Here is a 25,332-nt window from a genome sequence, read left to right as displayed (position 1 = left end):
GTTTTAATTGATAATATAGACGGTTTCAGAAAGCCCCCTTAAGTAGGTATTTAACAAAATAATTCCTAGGATGTAATTTTTATTAACAACTCTTATTAAAATATAATTTTATAAATATAAAATTAAATTAATTATTTTCTTATTAATTATTCTTTTAAAAGAATATGGCTGATAATCATAATTGGTAGCTAGTAGCTGCGGAGATTGTGATAACGGTAAAATAGAAGCGGTTACGCTAATCGCGTGGATGGCTCATTATACATCTATATCATCCGTGATCGTAGCGTTCTCCGCCGATGACCGATCTCGACGAGAAAGGAAAACGAATGAGGAAGCGGGGGTGGAAGAGTACTATCGCGGCTCAGCAGATAATTTATGAACGCGCGCGGCGCGCCCGCGCTCGCGCGTATGGGCCTGCAGTGGCCTGTATGCGTGTGCGCATTGCTCGTGTCGTCCAGTGTCGTCATCGTTGTCATGTACAGTAGTGTACGCGACAGTGAAGGTGAGAATGTTAGCGAAGACTGTGGCGCGCTAACACAGGCGACACGGCGGAGACGGCGGAGTGGGATGCGTTTCGTATACCGTGGACACACGCAATGAAAGCGACGGCGACGATGACGATGACGGTGACGGTAACAGTAACGGATCATTAGCAACGACCGTTGGCGAAGAAGAGAAGCGTTGGTTACGACGTGCGGTAGCGCGACCGTCATCCGCGTCGTCGTGTTTCGGGCGCACATCACGGTTATTACGTCGTTCGGCACATTCGCCAAGCAGCTCGTTTACTCCAGTTTTACTCCTTCACGCCGACGTTTACCTCGCAAGGGCGCGCTATCTCTCTCTCTCTCTCTCTCTCTCCCCTCCCCCTCTCCCTTCCTGCTTCTTTCTATCTTTCTCTTTCTATCTGTCTCCCTCTGTCTCGAGACACTGAGGACGATCAGCTGTTGTGGGTGTTCCGTACGTCGTAGTGAGATCAGCAGACGAACACCGAATCTTGGAATACTAAATGTAACATCAAACAGTGCAGGTGTGAAAAGCCGTTACGACACTTGGAAATAAGATGGTTCAACGACAGTGCCGTTTCAGAAGCTTGACGCACAGCACGTAGAGTCTGTGCAGTACGTGACGCTCGAACGGCGGAGATTATGACGAGCAGCGTGAGAGTCCATCGACATTCGAGCAGCTACACCACGGTAAACCTTGCGAGTCCGTCATGTATATATGATTATCCGGGTTCATGCGTTCCCTTACTATCAGCGGCGAGCGAACGACGACGACGGGCGCGGAAGGAAGCAGTCCCCCGAGCGGGGATCAGCGAACGCAGGCTTCCTCGTCGTCTGTAACTGGCAGTGACATCCAGGGGATGCCTAGTCTACACTCGCTCGTCTTACGACGGGCACCACTGATGGACATGGGTACAGCGACCAGTTCGGTCACATCTGTCACTCCTCCTACTAAGCTAGTGGCTAGCCAGAAGAAAATCGAGAAGGTCAAGCTCAGTGGCATCAGATTACCCCTGATACGCAAGGAGGCCAGTGTGGTGAATCTCTCCCTGACAGAGAGGACAGTACCAGGTAGAGAAGCAGACGCGCCTCTCTTACGTCCTGAGAGTAGCGCAAGTCTAGAAGCACGCGGTGGCAGTTGGATAAATCTGGGTCCTGGCGCCCTAAGGAAATGCGAGACCGCCGTAGGATTGAGCACCTCGGCACTCGAGGGAAGACCCATAAATCGCAGCAGAGTTTGCTCCCGCTGCTCCAGCCTGTTGTCCTTGGCATCCAGTTCGCGTTACAGTTTGGCCGCTGGCAATTTTGTTCCTGCAGGCTCACAGCAGACAATTGGACGGATATTTTGTAAATTATGTCTTGTTGACACTTCTCTCTCCAAAACATTTAAAATTGAAGGATGCGGTTGTTCCTATTGTAAAGATGTAAGTCTAAGGGGCTCTGCACAATAAAAGGAACAGGGAACAGAGAACAGAGAATAAGAATTTCAACCTATCAGAAATCATGTATTGTTATCTACAGTTTCTGATAGCTTGATAATTCTTATTGTCTGTTTTCTGTTCCTTTTATTATGCGGAATCCTTAAGGTTTTAGATCGTTGTCCAGGAAGTTGTTTAGGAAGGATGTGTATTAGAAAGATACTTATTTTGTTTTTTAATGACTTTTAGTGCATGCGTGCCTATGTAGAATTTGAGATTGAGGAAGGCGCGTATGAGATTAGTTGTCCTGATGCTCAGTGTGATCATGGCGCTATACTATCATTGAAGGAGATATCAAGCCTTGTCAACACAGAACTTGTGGAGAAGCATTGCAAGTTTCGTTTAAATAGAGGTAGGCAATATGGATTCTGTATCTATTCAGTTAGATGTAAAAGTGTAGTCGTCCACACAAGATAATTGACACCGTACTAAACACTTTAATACAATCAATATAATTTTGTATGCAGATGTGTCGATGGATAAAGGACGTGCATGGTGTCCACGAGCGGGTTGTGAAACAATATGTTCGATAAATGGCAACAGTGGAAGCGGCTCTCCTTTAGGTCCTGTTCACTGTCCCAACTGCTCCACAGATTTCTGTTCAATATGTCGCGAGCCTTGGCATAACGGGCCCTGTTCAGATCTTCCATTAGGAATACCGTTCGGTAGCGATCACATTAAATGTTGTCCCATGTGTTCTGTGCCGATAGAAAAGGATGAAGGTTGTGCTCAAATGATGTGCAAAAGATGTAAACACGTGTTTTGCTGGTACTGCCTAGCATCCTTAGATGTAAGTATTCGAAGCGGTAAAGGAAGTATGCGGTTAAAACGTAAACCTTGTGAAACGTAAACTGTTCCTTTATATATGAGAATGCTTGGCATAAGACGCAAATTGATTTTTAAATTATTAATGCGTAGGATGACTTTCTGTTGCGACATTACGACAAGGGACCATGTAAGAATAAATTGGGACATTCACGTGCGTCCGTGATATGGCATCGAACGCAAGTTATCGGGATCTTCGCTGGTTTTGGCCTACTTCTACTTGTCGCATCGCCCTTACTATTATTAGCAGCACCTTGCATTGTATGCTGTAAATGCCGTGTTTGCGGCTCTTCCAGACTCGAACAAGAGGAAGGCGACACGACGACATAGGACCTTCCAAACCTTTTCAATAGATTTTCGCTTAATTGTTTATTTGAAGTAAAATATAAGCACTCTTCCTAGACTTCCATGCATGGGAGACAATATAATTGGCAACTTATATAGATATACATTGCATTTTGTTAAGTTTATGTTTTATTTTATTTTTTGTGCGCCTTACTAGAAGGTACATAAAAGGGCAAGAATGTATATCTTATTCAAGAGAGAAGAGATAGAGCATATCGTGTGATTAATATCTATATTCATATTTTATTTAGATATTGTTTGGACAGAATAAGAGATGTTGCACTTTGTAGTTACAACATGTTTGTTCTCCTGATATACATTTATTTTTATATTGTCACTTAATAAGTTTTTTATGATGATTACTTTTATAAAAAAAGATTATTTTTGTGATGACTCGTCATTAATTATGTGATTTAAGCAAATCTAATAATTAACAAATACTCATAATGAATACATGAACATTCCAGAATTTACATATATTTCGGATGATAGATTTCTTATACTGCCGCGCAAAGTATGCTACAACCGAATGTTATAAAAACAATTTGTGTTGTATATCATAATTGTATATTTGTTGCTATTTATCAGAATGTGAGCTTATTTTCTTGTTGCCCTTGTAAAACAATGATAACAAGACACCAATAGATCATTTGATTTTTTTTTATTTTTACATTATGTATAACATAATTAAATTAAAATTTATATTTTAAAATATTACAGTGTGTGTATATCTATATGTGTGCCCACATCGAACTACCGTGCAAGGTTCACATCTACATTTTTATAATAAAACGAATGATTATGTGAAGTATTAGTTTGTACAATATTCTTGTTATTTTAATTTGTGGATGCTTTTATGTTTGGTGATTTAATCGCACACACATGTATATTACATGTATATTATTTTAGAACGATAAAAGCATATAGTGAGTAAAAATAGCTGTTACATACAAGAAGATCTATCTCGTGCGATTATGAATTTTATCATTGAAATCGAGAGAATGTTGTTAATATGTATTTAAAAACACGTTATCATTATCAATCGATGCGTGAGCTGTGCAGTTAACGTTTGACATTAAGAATCTATAAATCAATATGTGCCATGTGATTGCGAGATTCTCCTGAAATTACTTCCAGGAGCTCGAAATCCGCGACGAAGTAAATTCGCATCGAAACGTGTTAATTACATTCATAATAATTACCTATGCATTATAAGTGAAATTTAGATTATTGATTAATGAAGGTCACGGATATGAATAATCAATTTTGGACAATAGTATATATTATCTTCAAGAAAAAACAAACAGATTCTCAATGCAAAAAAATAAATGATACAATAAAATATCAAGGAAACAACAGAACAAGTATATATATATATATATATATATATTTACACACATATATGTGATTATGTAATAAATATATGTGGTATTTTGTATATATAGTAAAATGTGAATGCTTAAGTAACAAAATGTGGAAAGATGTTACATTTGAACAAAAAATATATGCATTTCTCGCAAGTATGGTACAGAGTTCAGCGGACGATTGCGTTACGTATAAGTTTCTGTGTAGTTGACTTTCATTATTTTACGTCAGAAAACTGTTAAAATATCTCACATTTGTTGTATTATTAATATCGCATGTAAATATGAAGATACACGCGTTTGTGTACGTGTATAATTATGCATTTGAGTGTGTGTGTGCACTCATGTTGAAAAAAATAAAAATACAATGAACTAGGAGTAACTCTGTACACTCTCCACGTTTATCTCTTTGAACTCTTTTTTTTTTTTACCGAGCCGTTCTTTATTCTCCAATCAATCAATATTAAGTTGCAGTAGCTGATGATAGAAGGAACTTCCAAAAATTCGCCTTAGACCTTTCGCACGCGCGGACGCGTGCACAAGAAAAAAAAACAAGAATTCGTTAAATATTAATGAGATGTGTATACATGTATGTACAGAATCTCGTACAAAATGGAGAAAGAAATTGCTCAAGGTCGGCCAATCGATATCGATGACGTCAAAACCGAGAAATGCGGCATAAATTATTTCTACTCGTGTCTAGCGTGCGAGATTTTAATTGATAAAAAAAGGACGATAGCTCTATTTGCTTCGCGGCCGTCATTTGATCTAAAAAAAATATTTCTGCCGTGCTAGTCGCAATTTTTTTATCTTCCTGTGAGTTGTATTTTTGTATCGGCAGTAAATGCCATTACTATAATATCATGAACGTTAAAATTGTACCGTTAATTTAACATATCTCTCAAACCTGCGGAGTGGAGGAGGAAGGGAAGCTGCCAAACTCCTTACCGTTTCTACTTTTCCCCACCATGATATTTGTACAAAGCCGCCTGTCGAGAACGGCTCACGAAGAAATCTTCCTAGGCGCTTCACAAGAGGGGGGGGGGGGGGAATTAGTACAGAATTTAATAGGAAAAGGTCAAAATAAAGAATCTAAAGATATTATGTTTGTTGATTCGAGATCTTTAGCTGCGTTCTTCCTAGTCGAATTAGATAAGTATATAGTTTGGAGGGCGGAAGAGAGGATGAAAAATACGAGGAAATGTTATAAGGAGAAAGCAGCTATAAAGATCAGAAATTTATAAATGATAGATAACAAGGAAATAAAATAACGCATCGGTTTAAGGCCTTACACCACTTTGTACCCTTTAAAAAGATTTTTTTGAGGAATTTTTTTGCAAAAAAAATAAAGTAAATTAAAAATCTATAAAAAGATATTTACTACACATGAATACAAATTTTTATTTTTTTCGAGGAAAATGACGGCGCTGCGATTAATTCAAATAGATTATGATTTTCAGCGACCATCCAATCGGCAGATAACTAAATTAGCTGCGTTCAACAGAAAAAGCAACTTTGCAACTGTAGTAAAATTCTTTGATTGGTCTTACATCTTTAATTCATCACTGAATCTGATGTATATAAACCAATCATATTTAAAAAATCGTACATTGTTGCGCAAAACTGTTTTTTCAGCTGAACGCAGCCATTACCATGAAATGATTTTATAAAAAATAAAAACCAAAAATTTTTACACACATTTATTGAAGATATTTATTAAAACACGTAGATTTTCAAAAATATGCTTTTTTGGAAAATGACCAATATTTAAAAAAAAAAAGGATTTTTGACTAAAAATGATAAAAATGTCAATAACAATATAACAGTTTTTAACTAATCGAAAAATTATGTATTTTTTTATATAGACAATTAACAAATAAAAATTCTCAGTAAGTTTCAAGTAAATTAAATAAAAATTGAAATAGAAATTATGATGTACGCTGATTTAAAAAATGTTTTAAGAAAAATGTATTGTTTTTCATGTGGATATGTTCTTCGTGTTTCAAAAAATCAGCTTGTATAGATATTTTGAATTTTTCATCTCAACTAGTGAAGCTATATTTTCGCATGTATAAGCAGTATTATTTAAAGGAAAGAAAAATTTTTTATTTTTTCCAAAATTTTAAAGTGGTATAAGGTTTTAGATGAAGAAAGCAATCTTTGAGGAAAGGAATGAAGAATATCTAGCTGACGATACTCTTAGAGCTATATACACATAATTAAGCTTAGATTTTATTCTAAATTTTAATCTACGAATGACGTTTGTAAGTCAAGGACTCGCAAGAAGTACATACAGCTCTTGTTTATCGTATTAGATAACTTCTTACATTTCCTTTATTGAAGAAGATAAAAAGGATCAATATATATGTTAGAAACGTTAATATTTTTACATTAAATAAACATCGTTAATAGCTTAGGATGTTAATGGAATGGAATTTTCCAGATTTATTTGGACGAATAAAAAAAAGTCAATCTGTAAAGTACAGATCCCTAAGAGAAAATATTTGTACAACTTGTTTAATTAAACCCATTTATTTTGTTTGCTACATAATTTGCCGTATGAAGGTATAACTATGCAATAAAGGATAAAAATTAATCGAAATGAAAAGATTCGCATCCGAGAGGTGCGATAGATAAGTGGTGGAATGTGCATGAGCAAGCAGGTTTCTGCTGATTAGAGCTTCATAAGCTTACTCGACAATTTATGCACACATTATCTAACGCACCGCGTTAATTAATGCAATTTACCAATGTTGATGGAATTCTTTAAACTAGGATGTACACTTTATTCTAAATCTGTAGATTTTCTCTAAAAATTTGCGGATAACTTATTACGTATATATGTATATATATATATATATATATAAAATACATTAACAAATACTTGTTAAGAAAATCACGCGAACAAATTGAGAACATGAAACAATAGTGAGTTATCATAAATATTAGTACAATTGTAAAATACAATTAGTGGCAGAAAAATGAAGAGAATTACCTAAAAATAAAATTAATAAATATAAGGAAGACCAAGGCAGCATCAATTACAGAGTATCATGGGTCATTTATTTAGAGTAATTCAGTTTAGATTAATATAACTGGTATTATACGATTGTTGCATGCATTTTTAGATATACTTTTTATTTATTATATATAAAAAAATTAGAAAAAATCTTATATTTAAAAGTACTTTTGTGGGTTTAAACTTTTTGTTGCTGTGGTCTCCCCTACATCTAAATAAAACTAATAGATATTATGTCGTACGGCGATAAGGATTCTTGAACAAATGGATTATTTAAGAATACCCTTAGCTTTGAACACATCCCTCATAAATCCTTTCAGATATTTTATCTCCTGCTGCAAGTTCTTCATCTTTTCTTTTAACTTCTCATTATGCTCCGCCAGTTCGCGCTCTTCACCCTGTATCTCTTTGATTTCTTGTTTCTTTTTCTGTCTATAACGTGTAGCAGCATTCTTATTCTGTTCTTTTTTCCGTACCTTCTTGTCCTCAAGAGAGGATCGAGAATATGGCTTTTGGCGATGTTTCGAAGAGTCATGAACTGTTTGTTTCAGGCTTGTTCTTTTCTCGGTTTCGAGATTCCAATCGGGATCGTCAATGGAATCGTCGGCCGAACTGCTATTGGAGCTGCACGGACTTACGGGAGACGGTATATCCTTGGTATGTGAGCGAACGTATTCATCCACCACTGCTAACTCGTTCGCAACATCCCCGCCAAGCGGACTTAGCGAGTCTATGTTATCGGTATTCCACTGACGCGGTATATTATCCACATACAGCGGTTGTTCTGTTGCAGCTATGTTATATATCGGTTGATCGTTGGCGAACGATTCCATAGGCTGCAGAGTGACAAGCAGTTGCGTGTCCACATTGACCGATTTATGTGAGGGTGATTGCGGAGGAGTAAGCGTCGAACTGGTTGGCGGAATGATCTGATGACAAGCCTCGACGTCACCCAAAACCGTTTCAAATTCCTGCAAGAGGGTTTGTGTGTTATCATGTTGTTGTTGTTGTTGTTGTTGTTGTTGTTGTTGTTGCTGCTGCAATGTCTTCGTCACCGTTAGCGGATAAATGACGGTAGAGTAAACCGGCAGCGGTGATTTGTTTTGGTTTTCGGGAAGAGATATTTGTTCAAATATAGGCAGCTCTATCTTTTCTTCCAGCCAATCTGAGAAGGGTTCTGAAAGCAAACAGACGATCTTGATTAGAATGACAGTTGTTTGTGCAACTTGGCTTTAACGTGGCTCTCTAAAGTAGAATAAAACCTGAGACATATATGAAAAGTGATGGGGAATGACAAATTTCAACTTTCATCAGAAATTGCACATACCAGAATACACGATTCTGTTAATAGATTAAAATCTGTTATTCTTTGTTCCTATTGCCTGTGTTTTTCAATTGTATGCATTAGATTAATCTAAAATTCGTTAAGCAAGAATTTGAATTTTTTATTGATCTATTATACATCAGACTCATTATGAAGAAATTTATATTATATACTATTATTACAGATTTTTCTATATTTTATAGATTTCTTCTATTTTATAGACTTTCCTTATTACAGTAATTCAGATACTTTCTTATACAGTAATATAGATATTTCTACTTATTGCAGCAATAATATATATATATATATATATATAAACTTTATTAAATGTATGCGTTGAAATTAGCGGACAATATTCAAACTTACTTAAGAAATTCTACAATTCACATGCAAGCAATATCGCATAATTCTTTGGGTAGCGATATGCGCGGCCGATGGCGCCATAGATCGAAACGCATCCGTCCTATTTCTAATTGACATCACGTATCAGTTCGTGCGCCACGCTCGTGATGCATTCATTCGTTTGCAAATGAATCACATATTGGTGATATTATATTTCCTAGTATGTGTGCATTGTTATTGGATAACATGAGACGCAATAATCTCTGGAAATATGGTATGGCTGGCAAATATTCTACAATATCTAAGAATGATCGATTCTCTTATTTTCCATAACGTAAAGACTTTACCGCGTATTACGTTCTGTAAAAAATTACATTATCCATCTTTCATGTTTTATTGACGGCGAATCAAATTTTCTTTTTCATTCTTTAGTGGCAGCGTTTATAGTGCTCAGGAAAGAGATTAATTTTATGTAAGCGTGTCCTGAGTAACATGTTATTCGATAATATTCTTTTTATGTATCAATTTGATTAAAAATTTCAAGTTGATAGCTAACAGTACTTGCAACGAACACGAACAATAAATAGGTGTGGCGCATTAATACAATTTCATGGACATTAAGTAGGAAAACAAGTTCCTCATTTGCAATCTCATTTATAATGAGATCAATTACTGGGCTGCAGCGACGATTTTTTTTATTTCGTATGCAAAGTAATGTTTATGGAAAAAAAAAATACATTTTTTAAAAATCATTACTAATGACTGCACGTGTGTTAATAGCCTTATAAAACTTAAACGAATGCTTCAAAATACTCTTATCTTTCTGGAAGGTTTCACCTTCTCAAGGACGTAGCCGATCAAGGACCTATAGTGTATAAAAAGTGAATAATTTTCGCACTCTCTACGACAGCCGTGACCTATTTTATGAAACTTTGATCAGTAGCTATTGGATGTTATCTTCTTTTAAATACAAGAGGGCATGAGGTTAGATAAGACCATTTCTGTATTCGGATGACGTTAAGTGTTAGAAGTGCACAAAGAACTTTCAGGAAAACAGAGATACGCGGCGAGTGCAGTTAAAATGTCATCAAATAAAAAAATGCTACTATACATGTATATATCATATTTTTAAATAAGATACTGTTTTAATTGCACTCGCATGTTTTCTTAAAGTTCTTATGTGCGTGTGTGTGTGTGTGTGTGTGTGTGTGTGTGTGTGTGCGTGTGTGTGTGCGTGCGCGCGCGCGCGTGCGTGCGTGCCGAGTTCATTATCATAACTTTTGTTTCTTAAGAAAATGGATTAACATCAAATATAATATCCTAAGATCTAAAGATATGATTGATTTTTTTTTACACAGAATGTATCTACTTGATTTCTAATATACTTTTATGAAAATGTAACGAACGAGATTATTGATCTGATAATGTATTAGGAATGTAAATAAATGACAAATGAGATTGATATAGATTTGAATTTCAGCAATATTTAAAGATGTTTCTCGTAAAACATACCGGAGAAAATCTTTCTGAAATTTGTGTATGCCTGCTATTTACATGATCGCGTGTGCGATTTAGCGTATTATTTTTTATTTCCAAACTATTGGGCTACAAATCTGAAGTTTCGTTTGTGGTAACGAGAAATGACATGTGCATTTCGATGACAAACAACATCAAAGTGTCTATTTAAACTTTGGAAAAAAAAAGAGAACGTTCAGATTTAAGTTTTCAGAAAAATTCATATATATAAATTTAATATAAATTTGTTTATTATGCGAGTCTTATTTTTTCTACTCGTAACTGTAAAGAAAAAAATTAAGAGCTACTCAAGAGTTTTTAAAAACTTTACTTCCAATGTAATATTCTTATTTGTAATACTTTTTTCCGAAACATTAGAGATAAAGAGAAATGTATTAAAAATATATTTTACGAACACAAAATATACAGCCCATATAAGTATCATAAATGTCAGTTTGTTGAAAAAAAAAACCCAGATATGCCAGTTGATCAAACTGTTAACATGTATTGTAAAATATAAGCAAGATCCTTGAAGAAACAATTAAAAAAATATACATATATTCCGGTTCTTCATAAATTTTCCGAATTTTCTTAATAGTAAAATAACAAAGTAAATAATACTTCGAATGTGACATTCCTCTAATGTAGGGGGGACAAAATATTTTATCTGTACACAAATGAATTGCTCATTATTGAAAGTGCACAATTTCATGAATCAATCTTTTTGGAAAACAAGAAATAGTCTATATATTTAAAAAACAAACAAACAAACAAACAATACTACCAAATTGTAATTATATATGTGTTTAAAAGCCTCAGCTACAAATGAAAAGCACAGGCAATAGAACAGGGAAAAAATCAGAAATCTGTCAGAAACGGTATATTCTGATATACACGATTTCTAGGTTGAAACCTGATATTTCTTATTGCTTGTGCTTTTCAATTATGTCTTAGACATTATTTTAATCTCAATTCAATTAACTCTTTATATTTTTCTAGTTCTAAGAATTAAAAGAGACAAAGAATAAGTCGAATTAAGATTAAAAAATTAATGTACATTGGTAGAAATGAGCATTAGTGATATAGATCGACATAAATCATTCTATCTTTCTCGACATTCTTTGAGAAACAAAACAATAGCTGCATTATCAAATAAAAAAAAATCTTAAAAAGCAAGCACCGAAATCACGGAGTCGCTACGGACACTTTTCGTGTTTACTTACAAAATATATACCTATATCTTGAATAGCAAGTCATCACTCGTTTTATCTCGAGTATTTTTAAATCCCACAATACAATGAACATTTAAACGTTGTTTTAACATGACAAAAAATATCTTTTTTTGAATTACGCATTTTAACGATTAAACAATATTATTTTTACGTTTTAAAGAACGAAATGCGCTATGTAATAGGTAACTAACGATAAAACTAACACAGTACCAATATGTCTACATATAATGCGATCAGATAACACATTTCTATCTCCTACTCCGCCTAGATAATAAATTCTGTATTATGCCTCGACTTGAAGCAATTCGGAGCATTCGTCAGATGGGGGCAAATAGAACAAAGGGGGAGGGGAAAAGGAAACCTACCGCTGTAACATAAGGCAGCCATGGTAATTGCGCGTGGTTTGGTGTTTTCCTTGTTAAAGGGACGGGAGAAGAGAGATCAGGTGGGAGTGTGTATCTGGTGTAACTGGTTGGGAAGGGCCGGTGGTTCCAATACGATCGTTCTTTCTGTAGCGCCAACGTAGCGTGCCGCAGCTCGTACGAAGACGTAGAAGAACGTGCGATCCTCCCACGTATGATCGCAACAAATCGGCCAATATTCAACGTCTTTTCACGAGCTTCTGGGAGTTGACGATGATCTCTCGGTTCCACGTGTACCGATATGCGAACTGCATGCTATTATATAACATTAGCACGCTCCACCATCGAGACGACGGATCGTTTTCACGGATCAACTTTAATGATGCCAGTCTCGTAGAATTACCGGCGCCAAGCCACCGTTCCTTTCAGGGCACCCGCGTGCGGTTGTGCCCATGCACTAACAAACAAATGTCGCTGCCGCAAACCTCCAACGGATCAGTAAAGGGCTAAATCGTCGCCGGATTTCAGATCTATCTCCAGATGTTTGGCTGTAGTTCGTCCTGTGCTTCCTCCGCACTTTCTTCCTATGACGATGCTCGGCAAACTCGCTTGATATCCTGTTGTCCCTATACCAGTGAACGCTCAGAGATTCCGACGCTTCTAAAACACGACGCGAGATGATATTTTGCGCAAAACGATGCGCAGCCACGTGTTTGCGTTGACGAGTGTTCGATGTCACGTCCGGCAATTTCACAGCAGCTTTTTACTACTTATCACGCGTGCGGGCTGTTCACCGCTTCTTCTTTCTTCGTTTTGATGGTACTACAAGATACGTACTACAAGGAACGTGAGAAAACTTGACGTTTTGCTCTCCGTGAAATTTTCCGGCGATTCGCGCGGGAAAATTGATAAGAGATCTCGAGAACAGGGAAAGAGATGTTTTTGCGGAGATCGATAAGCGGCTCGAGATATCAGATAATGATGTGCAAGACACTGATAAGAGATCAAGATGTTGCGGTCCGTAGACGACGGTTAATTAAGCACTGATGTAGCGCGACGGATCGGCAAATGGCGATCGTGCAAATTGGACTTCGATGGCCTGTATACTAGCGAGAAACCGCTCCTGCTTATCTTTGGACTTTCCCCTCTGTCGTCTCTACTCCCTCCTCTCAATCTCGTTACTGACACCCCCCGCCATCACCCCCCTATCATCATCTATAAGACCAAAGCCATCGCGTAGAGGTTAACCAGTTTGTCCCACTCTCTTTCACAAGAAAAAAAGGAGAGGAGTGACAAAGAGCGCAGAAAAGAGAAAAAGAGTAGACATGCGCGCGCGCATTTGTTTGTTCTGTGTGTTGTGTGCTGAACGGTACCAGTGGGAAAGAATGAAAGCGATAGGGGGATACGAAATCGAACGAAAATACCAGTTTTCACTTTTTTTTTGCGCAGTATGAAAAAATGCGAAAAGTAGGCGATTCTTAAGTTAATGCGCATTCACGCGAGTTTCGTGTCCTTTACCATGGCTCGCCGCTCGATTATATTTGCGCACGCGGATATTGCGAAATATCACTCGAAAGCATAAAGCAGTTTTTTTTGCATCTCGCTTCTCTGGAATATCGAGAACATTGGTATCCCTAGAGGGGTCTCCCGAGATTCATGACGCCGTGCTACGCGGTGGTTCTCCCTGTTAAATCGGTTATTTATAACAATGTCATTTAAAATGCAAGCGATACGACGATTGAGATTTCTTATCATTCACAGATACGATAATATGTGAAAATTGTGTGATTTGTAATTGTATAAAGAAGGTCTCTGTGATTCAACTCCGGATATGAATTTTTTTTTCCCGAAGCAAGTATAACATGCTATGATTATGTTAAAGATTATGTAGACAAGTTCCACTTTTTAATGCGACCATAAAACTAATCGTTAGTAAGTAATCATGCAATTATTTTATAACATTTAAATTATTAGATGTTATGATAAACGTCATAGATTTTTGAAAAATTGTAGAATAAAATTTGAGAGTTTCCCTTTAACTATTTCAATCGAATGACATCCGTTTAGTGGGCTATACTTTTTGCGATATATAATATCCATATCAATGTTTGTGCAAGAATAAAAGCAAGAATAAAAAAATAAATTTGCCAGAAATGTAAATTTGATTAATTTTACTTTAAAATATTAAACATGTTTCAACGAAATCTTGTCAAAAATTTGACAATAAACCAGGATGGATATCTTTAGTTCAGTATCATATTCTTGATATGTTGAATTAATAATCAATTTTCTCTAATCAAATTGAAGATTAAATTTGAGCAAGTTTTGTTACAAAAAATGTATTAATTTCTAATTATTAAAATATTTAATGTTAAATTAACATTACATATTATAAAAATATATATTCATTTCTTAAAATAGCAATTTTCTTTACTCAACAAAAATAAACTCCAAATTTAATGATAAATGCTTTGTTAAAACTTAATTCACTAATGAAAAATTTAGCAAAAATACTTGAGTATCATATCAGAATTATTCAATTATATAATAGAGATATACATCTCACATCAGTGAATTATTCAATTATATATAAGATATACATCTTATAAAATTACGTCGATCAAGAATCAGAATGATCCAAGATTAGAAGTTACATTTCTAAATTTGTAATGTATTCTTGTATTTTATTACCTCATATTACTATATTCATATTTTTAATATCATTAAGAAAAAAAGCAATATTTATAACATTTAATTTCCTACTTATCTTCTATATACAATTACTGTTTCTGCTTTACATTCTGATTTGTAATTCCAACTTGACTTTTCCCTGTTCTCAGATAAGAGCATATGTAGATAAATCTATATTCATATAAGATTTTTAAAATTGTATTTTTGTATGTTAAGCATATTCTAGAATAACAAAATTTTATGTATATTCGCACACAGATATTCAAAATTCTAAGATATATACATCAACTGATATATACATCAGTTTTTATTTCATGTAAAACGAAATAGAATATCATTAATTACCAATTTTTATCGCTCATTGCAATATGAATATTTATCACTGATATAAATACCGTCGATTTATATACAATACAATTATGTATATTTTATAGTAAATTCGGTTGGACACACTAATGCACACTGCATATAAAATATTTTTTGATATTTCAAATGATTTCAGATATTATAAAAAAAAATCCAAAAACTATTTGATCCATAAGGGATGATTTTATTTCTTAAAACAGTTTATCCAATACCAAAATCGTTTTCTTACCAAATAAATTTTCTAAATTCATCTATTTATGTGACCTATACATGTTTAATTATAAACAAGTTTCCTGAAAATCAGAATTTTTGATACTTTGCAAGATTTTTTTTTGTAACGTCCAATCGAATTCGCTATTAAGTAGACAAGTAACAAAAATAATATATTTACCTTCTTTAATCCATTCGTCTAATTTTTCTAAAAGCTGTTTTGCCACTTGTGCACGGGAAGGATGGTCTTCATACATAACAGCTTCCGCAGTATTGTTAGAAATTTCTACAGAATGATCATCGAATAAAGGCCAATCGTCATCAATTTCTAATGACGGTGTCCCACTGCGGGACACCGGCTCGTACTTCCATAGCCACATCTGGTCCTGACTGGATGACATTTTCAATGCGAATCCAACCGAGGGGTTTTAAAGAACGATGAAAAGAAATTTTGGTCGGCTTAGCGACGTAGCTAGTAATGAACGCCATATTGGCACTGAAAAATAAATAATTTCTATGTTAATAACAAATCAAAGAAACGAACAAATAAGTGAGAAGAATATAAATAACAAAAAAAATCATTTCTCTCGCTTGCCCATTTTTTAACTTATAAGTGTAGTGCTCAAAAAATCTCAAACAAATTTCATTTTTATAGTTATATTTTTTAATAATTTTCTGATTTTTATCTTGTTCTTTGTCTCTGCACTGGACAACACTAAGTACCGATTTTTCATTATCTGTTTAACTTGTGGTTAGATTTAATCTGATGTTTTATCCAATGACCTTTATCTATCATGATGTCATGGATGATGACATTAGGTTAACCTAATTACAAGTTAAACAGATAATGAACCAGACAATAAGAAACCAGGCGTTTAGATCTGTTTTCTATGGCTGAACTGAATGTATACTTTTGTGTACACTTAAAGTGAGATAGGTATATGTTTGACATTTGGTAAGTAACAAAGAGTTCTAATGCGAACTAGTGTGGAAATAAAAGACTTTAACTTTCATCTTATTCTATAGATGCTTCTGTAATTCAAGTTCAAGTTAGTTCCATTAGGATTGAAAAATATGATGATCACTTAATACCTTCATGATTAATAACAACTCAACATTATCTTGTACACCATAAGTGGATTTGGATTAGCTAGTAGCAATAAAATTAGAGGAACAACAAAAGGTAATTTTGCAAAATTTTATAAATTGCGAGATATAATATGCTTTTATTAATTTATTTATAAGATTTAATTTACTTAAAATTACAATCATATAAAATTATCGTTTTAAAATCGTTACTGTAAATTGAAAAAATTTAACTATAATTATTTAATTTCCCAATAAAAAACTTCATACAAGAATATGTATACATAAATATGTGTAAATATATATAACATGCATAAATATTCATAAACATATGTAATTATATATGAAATATGTCCATGTTTATACATTCTTTCTTTTGTGAAATTACTTGTTAGTGTACTAAAAAAATAATAATGAGAAGACATAAAAAATAATTTTTCGCATTGTTTGTTTTAAAAAAAATCAAATTTGAAGAAATGTGGAACTTGAATTATCAGAAGCACCTTCTTTTACCACACACACTTCAAATATACCTATATTTATTTTAATTTACATACATATACACGGCCTCACACAAAATGCTTTAATATGCCTTCTCATTCCTTCTCCGATACCTTCTCGTGCAACTTCATGTGTTGAAGCATTGGTGACGTCATGTGTACAATAAATGCAAATTAACTCAATTACAAAGAACAGATATGTATCTATACAAATATGTATGTACATATATACTCAAGTGATAGAAATTAATCATTGATAATTTTAATATTAAATAAAATGTAAATTTTGTTTTTTATATATTCAATTAAAATTCTGTACACTTTTTTACATTTTTAATTATATATATATATATATATAGATTTTTTCACAAGTTTTACAAATTGAATTTACACCCAGATGACGGACAGTAACAAAAATCTAATTTCCGAACCACCGGAAATCTCGGATGATTATTTCTCGCTTATCTTAGCGAAAGCCGATTTTTTTTCGTATACAGATTGCGTTGGGAAATCAACCAACGGTTACCCATTGATGCAGGAAGCATCATGACGCAATATGAGATTATTGTCCGGCAACATCTTTTGACAAGATCGGACAACATGCACGAATCGCGACATTTACATGGTGTATTAACGTAATGCGCAATTGGACGACGGAATGATGTAAAATGTCTCTCTAATATAGCGAGGCATGGCCATCTTTTTATCGTGACAATTCATATTTGACGTGATGACGACTCACAAGATGGCCAACGAACCTCGTAGCAGGCACAAGAAACCCAAACCCTATGCGAAATATCCCAATGAGATAAACAATTGTGTACCACTTACCGCATGATTACTTAAGGGGCGTCGGCACACTTGCGTGTGCAAGTCTTTCGTTAAACTACAGCATCATCTTACTCGTATTCTGGAACGCAGAGATAATCCAAACGTCTTCTTTACGAGCCTCATGGATGGGGAATGCGAGCGTCGGCGTCGTCGGGTTCCGCTCGGGTTTCGATCGGATCACGTGACTTTCTCCCACGTCATCGTGACCTACTCCTCGTCGCTTTCCCGCGCGATTCCACTATTTCCAGGGGCGTGATTCTGTAACTGTCTTTAGACGTCTACAGTTGTCAGTGTTGTTAAAAGCCGGTTCTATATTAGTTGCAAGTTGATCGCAATTTGTTGCGACAGCCAATCTGAAGCTTGCATTTTGAAATCAACGCTTCATATTGACACTGTCGCACAAATTTGCGATTGGCTTGCAACTAATGTAGAACCAGCTTACGCGTTGATCTCTTGTGATGGTAACATGTCTACATCAGCGGTCACCTTTGGTGAAATTACAAATCGTTAACGGTAAGTGACATAATTACATCATATAATTTTTCAAATATTTTAATACACGAGATATAAATTGTCAATGCATGTGTAACGAAATAATGTCTAACAAATTTCGAAATCATTAAAAAACATAATCTTATATATCAAGTATATTAATCAAATTAGTATATATGCAAAAATTTTTATTCATTTGCAATATTGTAATAATACAGTTGTTAAATAATGTTGAATAATATAATATTAGAGTTAGGGAATTAGAAATCATGTATGAATTTATTATATAATATATAAATAAAAATAAATACCATAAATAAAAAACCATTATAATATACAGGGTGCATCACCAAAATCTGGACAAATCGAACAATTTCTTTAAACAAAATGTTTTTAATGAAAAATTAAATATTGCCAGAATGAGAGCCGAGGCAAGCAACTCGACTTGTCCTGATAACCTCAGAGAGCATTTGTCGTATCTTTAATGTGTACGATTTGTAATTTGTTTTTTTTTTTCGAAGGTCCTCGGCAATTCGACGCATTGTTGGCTCGCTTATGTCAACAATCGATGCTAATTTTCGCAACGATTGCCCTGAGTCATCCGAAATCAGCGCTTGAGCCCTTTCAACGACTGCGGGGGTCCTCGCAGTGCGTTCTTTCGAGTGACTCTTCTTCGCTGGCATATTGGAACCTTCGTTCGACTATTCTAAAGCCGTATATTTTGTCACAATGTCATAAATGGCTGATCTCGGGTATCCAAAGAATCGAATTATTTTCGTTGATGAGCGTCCAGCGTGAAGGCCTTCGATGATCGCGGCTCTTCTATTATACTTCGCACTTGATTTCAACATTTTGTGTTTCGCGGTCATTTTGAGAATATGACTGTTTACTAGAAGCATCAAGCTTTCTCGGACGCCAACAACCTCTGGCAGAGGCACAATAAAGCGGAAAATTTAAATTGAAATTTGTCCGGATTTTTGTGACGCACCTTGTATATATTATTTAGACAATATGTTGGAATAGTTTTTTCAAAGTATTTGCTACTAATTTTTGTAGTAGCATGCCACAAACATTGTGTAAATCCTATAAAAACAAAGTAAAATCCTGTTTATTTTAAATATTTTAATAATATATATTGGGTCATCTAAAAAGTATTCACGGTTTTTTGTCACTAGATGTGTGTTGATTATATATCTAGTGACAAAATACCGCGGATACTTTTTAGATGACCCAATATAATAGATTTTGTTTTGCTTTGGTTGTCCATTTTGCAAGGTTATGTTGACTGAAGAGAAGAGAGAAGTTGACAGCTAGATGCTATTTTTGTGATATTAAATATTATGTTGTGCAATAATTAATACATATGTTTACTAAACATTTTTTCCAATAAATTGATAATGATTTAATATTTAATGTCATCAATGAATGATAGAATAATAATACAGTATATCATTGACAATGAAAAATTACATTGATCCTATGTATCATTACAATTATACTTACGTTTCTTCTGAATTCATTTTGTTAATATCTGAAAAAATTATAATATAATAAGCCTGCACAAAATGAAATAAATCGCAGAAAGAATCGTTAAACGAACACAAGTCATACATATACATACATGGACGAAAAACTAGAGAAATGCTATATATGTAATACATACTATATAGTATTGGGTCATCTAAAAAGTATCCGCGGTACTTTGTCACTAGATATATGACCATCAACACACATCTAGTGACAAAAAACCGCGGATACTTTTTAAATGACCCAATATATAACATTTCCCTAGTTTTTCGTATGCAATACTTTTCAAGAATAAGACCCCTAAAGTGATACCACTTTACTTTCATACGTTTATATTGGGTCATCTAAAAAGTATCCGCGGTACTTTGTCACTAGATATATGACCATCAACACACATCTAATGACAAAAAACCGCGGATACTTTTTAGATGACCCAATATATTATACGTCACATAATCTCATTTTTTAATCTGATGATCTTATTTAAATGTTTTGGACTGGCAAAACAAATTTATATTTTATTGCGATCATTTGAAATACAACAATATGTAATTATATTAAAAATTAATTAAAAAATTATGGCATAATCGGATTGTATATACTTTCAAATTAAATCCACGCTACAAGAGCAAAAATTACAACGAATTACTAATATTATTGTATATCAAATTCATGTATATACTGCACTTACATTATTATTTCTTTTCCGTTTTTTATTTGCAAACTACATTTTTAATAAAACTGGAAAGTTTTTGGAGCTATTTCCAATTAGCAATATACTTCAAAACTTCAAAAACCTAAAAATATTGTTTTTTTAGTCAATAAGATTAATAAATTAGAGATTAGGGTTATGTTAAAGATATCACAAGTTTGATACATATTCTACATATGATACGTATTCATACATATCATACGTATCAAACTTTTAGAATGTATATCAAACCTACCCTGTTCCATATTCAGAATACGCTTTTATTGATAAAACCGTTATATTAAAAAGTAGGCTGCTGAAAAAGTTTCTGCAATCTAATACTTTCAGTGGCGCCAACGTTCTGCTACTATCATATCCGTAAAATTAGATGTTTTTAACCTATAATTCAGTTGACAGTTTGTATCCAAGCCAACTAAGCAAGTTTTGTTTGTATAATATTTTAAAAGAAGTTATTTTGTGAAAAAATTTAAATTTAGCGTGAAAATTTTCGGGCAATGATTTTTTACGATTACAAATATAATTTAATTCCGAAACAATGCATCGATCGACTTCATTTGACTTTTGGGGATGAAGCACCATCCAATAGGACTGTTTATAATTGGTTTGCCGAATTCCAGCGTGGACGTACTTTTCTTTGTGACGAATTCCGTGAAGGTCGTCCATCCACGTCTGTTGTTACCACTAATGTTGATGTTGTGCGTGAAATGATTGAGCGAGACCGGCATATGACACCCCCCGAGATTCAGGCACCCTTAGGCATTGATATGAAAGTAATACATATGATTTTGCATAATCATTTGAGCATACGGAAACTTTGCAGTCGTTGGATCCCACACAATTTGACCGAAGCTCAAAAACTGGCTCGTGTTAAATGGAGTAAAAAAATGCTCAAGAAATTCAATCAAGGTCGGTCAAATTTGGTCTACAACATCATTACTGGGGACGAAACATGAATCTATTCGTACGAGCCCGAAAGTAAACAACAATCCACTTTGGATATTTCAAAATGAACCGAAACCAACAAAAGTTGTTCGTTCACGCAGTGCTGTCAAGCAAATGATTGCTTGTTTCTTCAGTCATACCGGACATGTGGCAACCGTGGTTTTAGAGGATCGAAGGATTGTAAATATTGATTGGTATACAACAATTTGTTTGCCAGAAGTCATAAATGAATTGCGTAGAACAAATCGAAATCGTCGCATCATCCTTCATCATGATAACCATCTGTGACCAGCTGTCACACAGTACGTCAAACCGTTGATTTTTTAGCCAGTAAAAATGTCGAATTGGAGACTCATTGTCTGTATTCACCTGATTTATCACCTAATGACTTCTTTTTATTCCCAAACATTAAAAAAAAGATGCGTGATGAGCGATTTGAGTCGCCTGAAGCAGCTGTTGAAACATTTCGTACACTCATTTCTGAGATTATAGCCTCAGAGTGGAAAAAATGCTTCGAAAATTGGTTCAAGCGTATGCAAAAATGGATCGATCTTAAAAGCGAATACTTCGAAAAACAATAAAGCCATTTACCGAATTTTACATGTTTTTTTTTCATATTGTTTGCAGAAACTTTTCTAGCAGCCTACATATAATTAATTAACTACAGTTATATGTAATTGTTACGAGGGCAAGATGAAAAGTTCTCGGCCTAACATAGATGGTACTGCTAAAATATATAATAAATGTATTTTTAAAGTAAAAAACTTATTCTTTCACTTTCTAGGCCGAGAATTTTTCACCTTGCCCTCGTATATATTGGTGTTTGAGAAAGGTGTCTGAGAAAAAGAGCCATTAAAAATTAGCCAGGATAGTGGAGTCTCTACAGATTGATTCTTTTTTATTCATTTAAATTTTTTTATAACTTTAAATTAAATGTAGTTTGTTTACAATTCCAACTTTATTCAAATTACAAATTGCAATATGATAAAATATCGCATTGATTGGTTTGCCATGTTTTAGAAATTCCCATCCTATATTTGTGTTATATGAGCGATGAGCGATATCCAATAAAAACTCTGCTTTGGATCGTCACATATAAAAAAGCAGAACTTTTACGATTTAAAGCTGATATGTAATATAAGAAATTTATTATTTGTTAATACTTTTAAAATATCTAATTTCAACAATATAATTAAAATTAGATATTTTAAAGGTATTAACAAATAAATTTCTTATATTATACATATCGGCTTTAAATCATAAAAGTTCTGTTTCATCTCTCATCGTATCCAATGTGTAATAGGCATTAAGGCATGCAATAGGTACTAAGGTATTCATATAGTCGATTCTTATTTGACTATCTTAAGTAATGTTTAAGATGCTAATGCGGCTTTCTGATTGATTCATGACATCTTAAGATTGTACTTAAGACGATCTTAAATATAAGATCTGATTATAGGATAATATATGAATAGGCAGAGAGAAACCTGAATCTCTATTAATTTGACAGATTTTAGTTGTTTCAGCGATTTTAGCGATTTATTTTCAGGAGCACCGCAAAAAAAAAAAAGAATATTGTTGTATAGATTATATCTACTTCTTGAGGGCAGTAATGCGCGGCATTTTGCGGTTACAAGAAAAAGTCCTCATGTCTTCAAGTTCTCATGTCTTCTCTCAGGTTTCTTTCTAATAATATATGCACAGTAGGAAAAAACGTTTTTTTGTAAGTTTCGGAACACGCACAGTTGTTTACTAAACTTTGATGGTCTTGCGCAACGAGCGATAATATTAAAGATACTAACGAAATTTAATTCGGTTTCTCCTCATTATCTATTCAAAGTATTGTATTAATTGATGATTAAATCAGTGTTAGTAAATTAGCGATCGTAGATAAGAAATCGAATTAAATCTCATCGATCAGTATATAGGGTTGGCCATATTCGACGGAAAGATGTTTTTTTTTTCAATCATGGGAAACGTCGTTATTCGATCTAACATCTCTGTCAAAAGTTACAGTGTTGCCAGATCTTTCCGTCGAATATGGCCAACCCTGTACATATATACACAAAATGTAAAAAAAAAATTTTTAGCATTTTGCGCATTTTCAGAAAAAATATATTTATAAAAGCAAATTGACGGGCTACAGTGTCCTTTAAAAAAATTTGTTACTAAAAATTACTACAAAAAGTTACTACACAGTAATTAAATACTGTTATTTTGTTAATTAATTTTATTAAGTGTTAATAAATTGAATCATTGGCTGAATTATCTATTGACGTTATAGTATTAATAAAAAATTAAAAAATAATAATGTAAGGTGAGTATAACGCGGTTAATAGAGCGAATTCATTGCATATTTTCCTTATTAATAAGTATAAATTTCGAATATTTCGACTTTTTTTTTAGTCTTCTTCAGCGAGACACGTTCATACAATTCAATGTATGAGGACACCTCCTAGATGGAAATCACTCCTGAATTGACAGATCCAAGGTAAAAATTCACCATTATTGTTGAAATTTTGTAACCATTTTGTGATATTGGGTCACCTAAAAAGTATCCGCGGTACTTTGTCACTAGATATATGACCATCAACACACATCTAGTGACAAAAAACCGAGGATACTTTTTAGATGACCCAATATTTCACGTAAGAAACGGATGCGAAACAAACTATCTTAAATTAAATTGAAGATGGCTTACCACGTTAGGAAGTGTCTTTAATAAATAAAAATGCAAGTTATATTTACAAGATTTTGATTGGCTAAATAAGTCAATCATTCTATGTTATTGTGTGATAAAATATGTGTTGCTCATTCTTTGACATATTCAATTGATCAAAATCTTGTGAATATAATCTGCATTTTTATTTGTTCAAGAGCACTTTTTCCTAATGTGGTAAGCCATCTCTTATTTAATTTAAGAGTCGATCTTGCAATTGTACACAAGCCAATTGCGCACAAGCCAATCACAGCGTTAGAAAAAAAAAATAAAAAAACTCCCTAGGCAGAAGTCGCTGTGACGCAATTGCTACACTGTACAATTGAACCGCTCGCTTTAATTTAGATTTAGATAGAAGATTTTAGTTTGTTTTGCATTTGTTTCTTAGGGGTGAAATCAGACGGTGCGGAATACGACTGCGGAATAGAGAATGCGTTATAGAAGCAATCAATCAGCGCTAATCGGAATAACGCAGAATAACGCTGATTGGTTGCATATGATGCATTCTCTATTCCGCAGTCGTTTTCCGCATCGTGTGATTTCACCCTTAGGGAGGGTCCCAAATGCATACAAAAATAATCGGACACAGCAGGCTGTTCAAATCGAACACAGTCCCAATTGTACACAGATAGAAGGGAACATATGACAGCTTCTATCGGACACAATTCCAATCGAACACAAATTAAAACGGACTCAATCGGACACAAGTTGAAACGGACACATGGCGGTCCCAATCGGACACAATTCGATTTCTATAATTGTATTGTTGCATATAGATATCAACTTTTTACGCGAAGCGACTCTTACCTCTCTCCCTCTCTTGCAGAGAGATGCACAACTTTTATAATTATACTGTTGTTGTTCAGGTTGAGGTTAGAAAATCTATCATGTAGACAATGAGGTGTATAGGCGGTTACGCCGCCCCGAACAAATAAAGATACCATCCT

The 25,332-nt window shown here is 34.2% G+C and overlaps 3 protein-coding genes across 4 annotated transcripts in view; 2 read left to right on the top strand and 1 right to left on the bottom strand.

The window, feature by feature from the left end:
* The first annotated feature begins 355 nt into the window (after positions 1-355).
* LOC105150514 (putative E3 ubiquitin-protein ligase RNF144A) lies at positions 356-4,893 on the top strand. The gene is made up of 4 exons (XM_011063685.2): positions 356-1,927; positions 2,171-2,333; positions 2,449-2,771; positions 2,900-4,893. The coding sequence occupies exons 1-4, from the start codon at positions 1,238-1,240 to the stop codon at positions 3,134-3,136; spliced, it is 1,413 nt and encodes a 470-aa protein (XP_011061987.1). The 5' UTR covers positions 356-1,237; the 3' UTR covers positions 3,137-4,893.
* A 2,135-nt stretch (positions 4,894-7,028) lies between these two features.
* Positions 7,029-18,159, bottom strand: crc (bZIP transcription factor crc). Of its 2 annotated transcripts, XM_011064349.2 has the most exons (3): positions 17,994-18,159; positions 15,758-16,072; positions 7,029-8,711 (listed from the first exon to the last, which is right to left on the bottom strand). In XM_011064349.2, the coding sequence occupies exons 2-3, from the start codon at positions 15,975-15,977 to the stop codon at positions 7,804-7,806; spliced, it is 1,128 nt and encodes a 375-aa protein (XP_011062651.1). In that variant the 5' UTR covers positions 15,978-16,072; positions 17,994-18,159; the 3' UTR covers positions 7,029-7,803. The 2 variants fall into 2 exon arrangements, with proteins under 2 accessions (XP_011062651.1, XP_011062732.1); XM_011064430.2 differs by lacking the exons at positions 15,758-16,072; positions 17,994-18,159 and adding an exon at positions 12,313-13,347.
* Positions 18,160-18,285: 126 nt separating this feature from the next.
* The window catches only part of LOC105150584 (carbohydrate sulfotransferase 11), a 35,844-nt gene continuing 28,797 nt past the window's right edge, over positions 18,286-25,332 (top strand). Inside the window, exon 1 of the mRNA XM_011063886.2 lies at positions 18,286-18,506. The gene's annotated coding sequence lies outside the window, so the exon portion shown is untranslated. The remainder of the gene's footprint in view (positions 18,507-25,332) is intronic.

Source organism: Acromyrmex echinatior, chromosome 2 (genome assembly GCF_024713525.1).
Source record: "Acromyrmex echinatior isolate Ae372 chromosome 2, ASM2471352v2, whole genome shotgun sequence".
Taxonomy (NCBI): Eukaryota; Metazoa; Arthropoda; class Insecta; order Hymenoptera; family Formicidae; genus Acromyrmex; species Acromyrmex echinatior.
The sequence above is the reverse complement of the archived record's forward strand: the minus strand, read 5'-3'. Positions and strand labels throughout refer to the sequence as shown.